Source organism: Chaetura pelagica, unplaced genomic scaffold (genome assembly GCF_000747805.2).
Source record: "Chaetura pelagica isolate M959 unplaced genomic scaffold, ChaPel_1.0 scaffold36, whole genome shotgun sequence".
In the NCBI taxonomy this organism is placed as follows: Eukaryota; Metazoa; Chordata; class Aves; order Apodiformes; family Apodidae; genus Chaetura; species Chaetura pelagica.
This window is the reverse complement of record NW_009953726.1, coordinates 1,172,112-1,180,789: the sequence shown is the minus strand read 5'-3', so window position 1 is coordinate 1,180,789 and position 8,678 is coordinate 1,172,112. Positions and strand designations below refer to the sequence as shown.

The window sequence follows — 8,678 nt, the reverse complement described above, 5'->3', positions numbered from 1 at the left end:
GTCTTAACCCTCTTGCTGTTTGGACGGGGAGGGTCACGACAGCATTTCATTCTTTCTGTTGGGTGGCCCTAATGCCTGCACTTACAAGACTCAGTTGGAGGAATCCATTGCACAAAGTAACTAGAATCCAAGAACTGGATGCATCTGCATAAAACAGCCTGTCCTATACCCATTTGGGTAGTTCTGCTGCTTCTTCACTCACCTGTACCGTCTGGTGGATGGGAATGTGCAGGGCTGAGGCAAGGAAGAGGTCTAGTGACAAAAAACCCCAGCAGCATGGGAGGGTGAGCAGAGAGCTGAAAAAAGAAGCCATGTTCTTTAATATTTCCATCACAGTGGGGGTTGGAGGCTGGCAGGGGACTGGGATGTCAAGTGTCTAGGCTGTGAAAACACAAAGGCTGGGCAAGAGCTGTGTCTTAAAGCCTTCATGGTGTAAGGTGCTGTGTGAAGAGACACCTCACCAAGTTGCTCATGACAGGGTGGTGGTGGCCTTGAAGTCAGGCTAATGCTGAGCATGTTACAATATAAGGCACTGCCCATACCATACTACAATTACATCAATAAAATCTTTTCCAGGCTGAGTCAGTGTTGCCTTAAATGTTATCTGGATCCTCCCAGACCATTATATGAACTACCAAACACAAGAGCTAAGGGACAGAACTGATTAAGATTCTTAATTATTAGAGAAGGTTAGGAATTATTTTGGACACACATGTTTTTGGATGGGAAAGATCCTTCATCAAATGGAAGCTAATGAGGGTTACTTCTGATGATGGTTTCTAACCTGAAAAATGTTTAGAATTAAAAGCTGAGAAGCTATTGATAATGTACCACCCCCAGCTTTACTCTATTTTCTTATATCACAACTATGGGTTCATGATGGTGTTGAAACTCTTCCTTTTCACTCTAAGTCACCATAGCAACATTGTAAAGAAATCTTATACCATGTTGGTAAACTGCTTTCCCTCCCAGATCTGCCAAGTGTCTGTGTGTTCATATAAAATGATTAGTTGTTTTTTTTATGTAAAGGTTTTCTCTGAAAACCTAAAAAGGGAGGCTTAGGTGGAGAACATCTTCATCTTAACCATTTACATAATTTGTAAAATGCAGGATTAAAATCCTATCTTGATATTATCCCAGACTGGGATTTGAGAGAGTTCCTCCAGACCTGTTATTTGTGCATTAGTCCTTTTGTGCCTCCAACGCTGAGGAAGGAATAGGTGTGTCTGGCTTTCTCCTTTTAAGTTGATGGGGGTTGTGCAACCTTTTTGTGGTGCCAGTTTCCTTATAGGCATTTGACATAATAGGAAAAATACAGCATGTTCCCAGAGCTGCATGCATCAACGCTGCAAACACAGTTGAGCCAGCCCTTACTGATCCTTGGAGCTGGATGGATCCCTGGGCAATTAAGAGTCATGGAAAGGAGCTGCTAAATGGCACAGGAAGCATTTCTGCCCCATGTGCCCCTATGAACAGCAGTAGTTCTTGTAGATGTCTGAAGCCACTTTCACCTTGCATCCAAATGCCAGGCTTACTGCACCATCTGCCCTTGGCTGTACTGTCCTTCTCTTATGCATGAGCTCATCCCCTCCCTCTGACAGCTCTGAGAAATCAGTGTTACTGTATTTCTAGAAGGCATGATGCTCTTTGCTCATTCATTCACGTTTCTTAAAAGTCCTGTCCTGAATCTTCTTGCAAGTTTGCTGTTTTCCTGACCCTTTCTGTATTTTTCTAGGTAATGAGCAGCTGTGCCCTAGACATGGGAGGTGCCTTCTAGTTCAATACTTATTTTAGGGAACTACTTCAAGCAGGTGTCTTAGTTTAATACCTCACCTGAGGGAGGAAAGCACTGGGAGAAAGAAGGGTGGAGACCCCTAGCCTTATTTCAACCTAATTATTAGTGTTATTTTCTATTGCTGGGCTCCACGTAGGCTTCTCTGCTAAACTAGGGACTAATTCTAAGACACTGGGTTTCACATTGAGGTTTAAGAAGCTGGGATCACGTTAGGTTTCTCCACTCTGGTGTTCTGAAGACAGAATACTGTGCTTTAGCAGAATTCACAAGGAGTAAAAAGCATCAGAGTCATTCAGGGAGTTCTCCTTTGGCAAGTGGCCCTGCTGTGCTTGCAGAGTCACACTTCTTTTCCCTTGCACAGTATGGGAAGTGTCAGCAGGATTATGGCTGGTGGGAACCAGCTTGGGAGACACGTGGTCCTCTTGATCAAAAAAAATCAATAAACAGAAGTCAGAAGATGGTAAATAGAGCTACAGGGCTGAAAGGTCTTATCTTTATGATCTGCTCTGCGTTGATGTTTCTGGAGTGATGGCAGCTGGGGATACCCTAGATATGTGGAACACTTGGTGTTATCAGGAAGATAAGGAATATGTCAGGAGTTGGTGAGTTGATGCAGAGACAGTCTTTCCTGTGCATCTGGCAGGACCAAGCCAGATCTGTGGGGATTGGGATGCTAGCATGGGAAATTTGCTCTTATTTCCATGAGGGTGAATTGTGCCATCTCCAGGAGAACAGAGTGGCTCCTGGGATGTGTTCATCACCCTCTGCTTTAATTGCTGTTTCCACAATGGACAGTCATTTGGCTTTGTTTAGGCTCAAGTGGGTGGTGAGAGTATCTCTCAGGCTTTCACCAGGCAAATTGCTGCTTCTTTAACAAAGGCCTTTTTTTTGTTCTTGAGCATGTTTTAAATTTCTTCTTGGAGATACATAAGGCATCTCCTTTCAGGTTTTCAAGTTTATTGTCTCAGCATTGGCCTGGCTCTGTGCCCTTGGTAACTCTGCTCATTGCTCTTCCAGTGATGTCAAGAAGAGTTTTTTATTGACTTCACTGGGAACTGGGTTAGATCAGCACTGAGAACTTCTGAGAGGCCCACGCAGAGAGCTCAGTCTAGGTAGCCTAGCAGGAGAGCCTTGCTTGCTCATCACATCCAGCTTTGTTCTCTGTCATGTTTAATTAACTGAGCCATACAATATTTTGCATTTTCTTCTTCTGAGGCAATGCAGAAGCCCTGCCTTCCTCTTGGACAGTGGGTCTCTGCATGCTAGTAATGAGGATCTACCAGCAACAACTTTATTGCCCTGGTGAAATGCCAGCTTGGCATAGCCCCATGAGTCATATTCAATGCTCTCATTCAGAAACTGAAGGGACGACTGCTGCTATTAATTTTGTGCTCTTGTTCACTGCCTTAGGAAAAAAAAACATTGTTGCAGAAAGATGGGAGCTTCTTTGAGGTAAGAATGACACAAAGATAAATGGGGAGTGTGACTGTCAGCCCAGAACACATCCCTCCCTTGCACATCCAAATGTTCCTTTTCTTGTTGATTCCCTCAGAAGTTTACTTATAGAGCAGAGCATGGAGAATAAAATGTTACCTCTAGGGCCGAGGTGTCTCTGTAAAATGCCATCTCTTTGCCCCTCAGCCCAAGCCTTTTCTCCCTGGAGCCTCCAGCCAGGGAGTTTCAGTCTCTCTGTAGCTCTTGGACCCCAAGCAGCTCCCACCACAGCCGGAGGTCCCTCTGAGAAGTCTGGTCTATAGGTTTCTTCTCATCATTTGCCTCATGGTTTCATCTCTGTAGGTAAGAAATTTCACAGCTGTCTTCATTTCAGTTGCTCTTGGCAACATTTCTAGATGCCAGTAAATTCTTCTGGAGTGCAACATACACCTCCATCAGCCATTTATGAATATCATGATGTACCAGGGCTTCAGCAAATGAATAAAAAACAGCTGGCCCCAAATCATACTGTATACTTCCTAAATTGGGAAGCCTTTCCTTGTAAAAAGGGGACGTGTGGATTCAACTCCAAGGACATACAGCAGTTCCAGCAATGCCATCTTTTCAAGAACAGACTCAGTAGGGATTTGGTTTATTGGGGGGTGTGTGTGTGTGTGTGTGTATGTTAAATAGAAGTAAACACCAATGTTAAATAGAAGGAAAAAGCTAGACTGTGGCTTTTTAATCAACAAGCTGATATGCAGAGGTGGGAAGTGATGAGTTCATGTTTAGTAGTAATATTTTCTGTAATCATAATGCTGTCATTCAGGGTAGGGATCACCTTGTCTACCTGCAGCTGCCCAAACAGTAGCTGCCCAGTCAGCTCATGTCCTTCGGCTGCCTTGACAGCCAGTGCAGAAAGAAAAGCTCAGCCAGAGGGTGGATTGTTGCCTCTTGAGACAGATGTGTGTGATAGGAACCCTCACAGAATGACTCACCCCATCAATCTCTTTCCATTGATTATTGAGGGAAACTGGGTGGTGATCTCAGACTATCTCCTTAGTTTCTAGCAGCAAGGCTGAGCCAGATTGGTCAGAGTTGAGATAACTCTGTTTCTAGCCTCATCTGTCTGCACAACTTAAAAATCCCAGTCCTTTCAAATCCTCACTAATGCATGCATTAAACTTTGATGCCAAATGGTTGCTGGCATTTTAGTGGAGTCATGCCAACCTGCACTCTGGGATGCAGTAGGACCTTGGGCATTTTCTCAGTGGAAAGGGGATCTGAATGTTCAATTTAGGCAGGCTTCTTTGCTCCAACATGTTGGGTCCTGCCTTTAGAGACAGGAACAATGTTCACTTGCAGAAAGCAGGAGTCCAGACTGCTGCTGCAAAGACAATGTGATTGCTGTGTCTGAAGTGCACGTTTCACATACTGCTGAGTCCTGAGGGAACCTGTCCTGTCCAAAGGTGATACCTGCATGTGTTTCCTTTCCAGAAAACTTCATGTCAAGCATCCTTCCATAAACGGCATGGTTCACCAGCACTCACCAGTGCTCAGCAGGCTGCTGCCCTGACCAAAAGACAGTGCTCAATACCTCCCCAGAACCACTTCTGTTGGGGCAGAGACCCTCATCCTCACAGGTGTGACAGCCTGCTTGTCTTCTCTGAATTGTTCACTGCCAAGTAAGGGGCTATGTCTCTGCACAAATAGATGTGGCAGTGCCATAAGGAAGGATGTCAGACACTTGTCCTCACCAGGAGAGAAGCCTGAAGATTTGGTCTACAAGGGAGTTAGAAAGAAACAGGAGTGTAGTCCTGAGACACCTGATAGAGCCCAAAACTTGCAGAGGTAGCACTTGTGGTTGATTATGGCAAAGAACCTACTGTCCATCGTAGTGCTTTGTTAAAACTCAAACGTTTTCTGTGGAAAAGAAATATGCTCTAACATAAATTTGAACAGAAATTAATCAAACTCTCTCAAAATCAAAATGGGATGTTTATTTTCCCCCTCTCATGATTAATGGCAATTTCTTATTTCTTCTTGACTTTTAGTTTTTAATAGTGTTCTGATCAGACATCACTGAGGTACTTTTTCTGAAAAAGTGATTTTGTTACTATATTGTACTTTTGAAATATGATTTCAATTGTACTAGAAATAGTCTCTTTTCTTCTGATTCATGATAAAACCAAAATCTTTCAAGCCTGGGTATACCATATGAGAGAAATTCCATTTCCCACTGAGCCAGCAATGTCATGACAGTACTTCTTAATGTAAAATCTCATGTAAACAGAAGCCATGTAAATCAGTTTTGCTCTGTTTAAATGTATGTAAGGCTGCCTGTAAGACTTTCCCTCATAAGTCTTATTTTTCTGCCTGGAAATTACAATTTGGAAATTACCTTAATTTGTCTGGATCCTCCAGAGTGCTGCCAATCTCATGCAAAGTCTTTGGACATACCTACAGCACCCAACCAGCAAGTCTGGTATTTCTGGAGAGTGTGAAATAGGCGGGTTTTTTTTGGTGCATGCTTTGGAAGTTGGGTGCATCCTGAGCATCTGGGCTTTATAGCTTCTGCAGAGAGTCATGTAATTCATATGCAATAGGGCCAACATTTCCAGGGAGCCCCAAGCTTCAGTTGGATGTCTGCAATTCACATTGAGTGCATGTACACTCCAGACAGAAACATGACCTGGTGTGCAAGGTGCTGAGGGAATGAGCAGGGTTACTTGTTTTTCCCTGGGGGAGAGCAGATATTCTCTGCTAAAGGAAGCAAGGTGGCTTACTGGTTTACCCAGGAAACTGGGTAAATCTGCTTCCTTTTCTCCTCTTTTCCTTTGCTTCATTGTGTCAAGCTCATTAACAGTTTTCTAACAGGGTGGGCATCATTGGAGCTCATTGTAGTGAGTTAAAATCTTCTATTTAATATGCCTGATGGGATGAGGGAGGAGGAGGAAGAAGAACAAGAGCAAGCAAGAACAAGGAGGTGGTTTCTTCATCCAGACAAATGACCTTGGTTTGCCACCTCTGAGAAGCCCCCAAAACAGGCTTAGCAGTCAGGGCACTGTGCTCTCATGAGCAGTGGAGAAGGTGGCTGTAATCAGAGCACCTAGCAGAGGTGCCATCTCTGTTGAGTGGCATGGTTTCACATTGCTAATAAATCACTTTGAAATTGCAGTTTAAGAAGCCTTGCTCGTGTGTCAGAGGTGGGGGGTTTAGCATGCAAGGGCCTCGGCTGGGTGACTGGAGACCTGGGCTGTAATCCCTGGTTCTGTCACTAACTGTTTTTCCTTCATCTTAATGCCTTCATTGCACCATTTCTGAGAAGATGCTTCTACTGACTTATTTTGGGAAGGGCTTTGACACCTGCAGGTGAACACAATTATTGATTTTAATGTCAAGCTTCTTTTTCTAAAAGGTTAGCAAAGCAACCAGGAGACATGACTTACTACAGGTGCTGAAATGTTTCTTTTAAAGGGAGTTACTCTGGTATCTGTCATATATTATGCTTACTTCTTTTTTTATTTCTATCATCATTTTGTTCTCAGATATAGCTAGTCTAATTCATGACTCATTGTGAAAGAAGTATAGCAAAGAAAAATACTGTTATTTAAATATCTACCAAGTCATAGATATAATTTTATATAAATTTATAATTGATTTTATATGATTTAGAAAGCAGATCCTAGATGTTCAAACTTAAAATACACAGTTGGGATGTCAGTATCTTGAAGCAAAATGAATTAAGGATAAGAAATGGTGTAATTTTACCTACAAGACTGTCTGTACATCTGATCATTAGCATTAGGAGGAAAATTTAGGACGAAATCCTGACTTTATCATAGCCAATAAGAAGAAATGAAAAAAATAATGGATGAATAAACAGCAGAAAAAAAAACAGAGAGGTAATATTTTCATCATTATTAAGAGCAGAAATTTGACACATTAGTGATGGTTTGGAAGCTTTTTCAGCAAAATGTATCCACGCTGGAGAAAAGGGTGAAATTCTGCAGCACAATTATGATGAGAAATTTACTTTTTCTGGAGTAACCAATAGTCCAGGGGCTAGATCACTTACGTGGGATGGCCTTGCACTGCCTTATTGAGACAGACACTTTAACTGCAAATTCACAGCTATTATTTAGTCTCTTTACTTAGACTGGCACGTGTTATATTAATGCCTAAGTAGCATTGTGGGCTAGGCTTGTTTTCCATTTGTCAGGTGAGTCCTTTTACATGTGGATGATGCTGTTGTGGCCTGCAGTTTGCCTCTCAAACTTTTCATTAGACACCTGCCCTAGTACAGAGCAAAAATATTTAGAAATTGCCTCTTAGAAATTTTGTGGGATGGAAAACACATATTGTCTCCCGAAAAAGAGAAGATATAGAAAAGATATATTTAGAACTGTGTGTGACTGCTGTATCTTCCTCATATATGCAATGCAGAATAGTACACTCTTTATTAAACATGAACATTTCTAGGTTATCCATTCATTTTTGGGCAGGCAGGTTGGTGCTCATATGGTGGCGAGACCTTGAGATGGTGCTTTAGTTGCAAGTTTCCTGAGAGCTTGCTTGGGCCAAAGCATGTACAACTGTCTTTCCTGGCTGCATGGACTGCTCCTGGATGGTGCAAACCTGGAACATGGAAGAGGCTCTTGTGGTATCATTGCCCTACAGCAGCATGACTTCCCTTCTGAATGATGCAGCAAGATGTTGGCTAATACCTGGAGCTGAGAGAGGCTACAGCACAGTTTCCTTCTCATGGTCTTTCAGTTCCTGCATTAGGATTCCTCTCTATGCTAAAGGATGGCAACAGCTTTGTCTCTCTAGCTGTGACCCTCTGGTCTGTGGAATGACATCCCAGTACACTAGTCCTTGCAAAAGCACCTTGCTTTGTCACGTCCAAGCAAACAGGCATTGTATGGAGTCTTACAAAGAGAATGAGAGAAAAGTGATGTCCTTTGCCACATCAGTCCTGCAGGGCAGTGCAGTCTGTGGTATTTGCTAATAACTGGGATTTGTGAACAGTCCCTGCAGTGCCCGGGGCAGAGATTTCACAGAGTTGCACACTTGGCCTGTGGTGGGCCCAGATGACAGGAGGAGGCTGAAGGGTGGAGCACACACTCACGTAGGCACCAGAGCTCCTGGATGTGAAGGAGCTTTTTGTGCACCATCACATACCTGCAAGGAGGAAGCACTGAGCAGATGCTGGTGCTGCTCAAAAGCAGTCAATCAGGTGCCCAGACTGGGACATGATTTTCAACATGCTATTTTTGCCCTCTCCAGATTTAGGGTAGATTCCTCACAGTCTCCTTTAGTGGAGCAGCTCCATGGGGACACTTTCTCACCATAAAATAGTGAGCAACAAGGGACTGCTTTTGGCACACCATTTTCTGTGGACAAAAGGCAGCTCTGGACCAGGCATGGTCCAGTTACTTCTCTCTGC

At 43.3% G+C, this 8,678-nt stretch overlaps 1 protein-coding gene across 1 annotated transcript in view; it reads left to right on the top strand.

Annotated features, from left to right (window-relative positions):
• The window catches only part of PPP1R36 (protein phosphatase 1, regulatory subunit 36), a 20,940-nt gene extending 14,785 nt beyond the window's left edge, over positions 1–6,155 (top strand). The window contains 4 exon segments of the mRNA XM_010000693.1: positions 4,530–4,629; positions 4,727–4,827; positions 4,830–4,914; positions 6,107–6,155. Coding sequence (XP_009998995.1) covers positions 4,530–4,629; positions 4,727–4,827; positions 4,830–4,914; positions 6,107–6,155 — 335 coding nt within the window.
• The last annotated feature ends 2,523 nt before the right edge of the window (positions 6,156–8,678 follow it).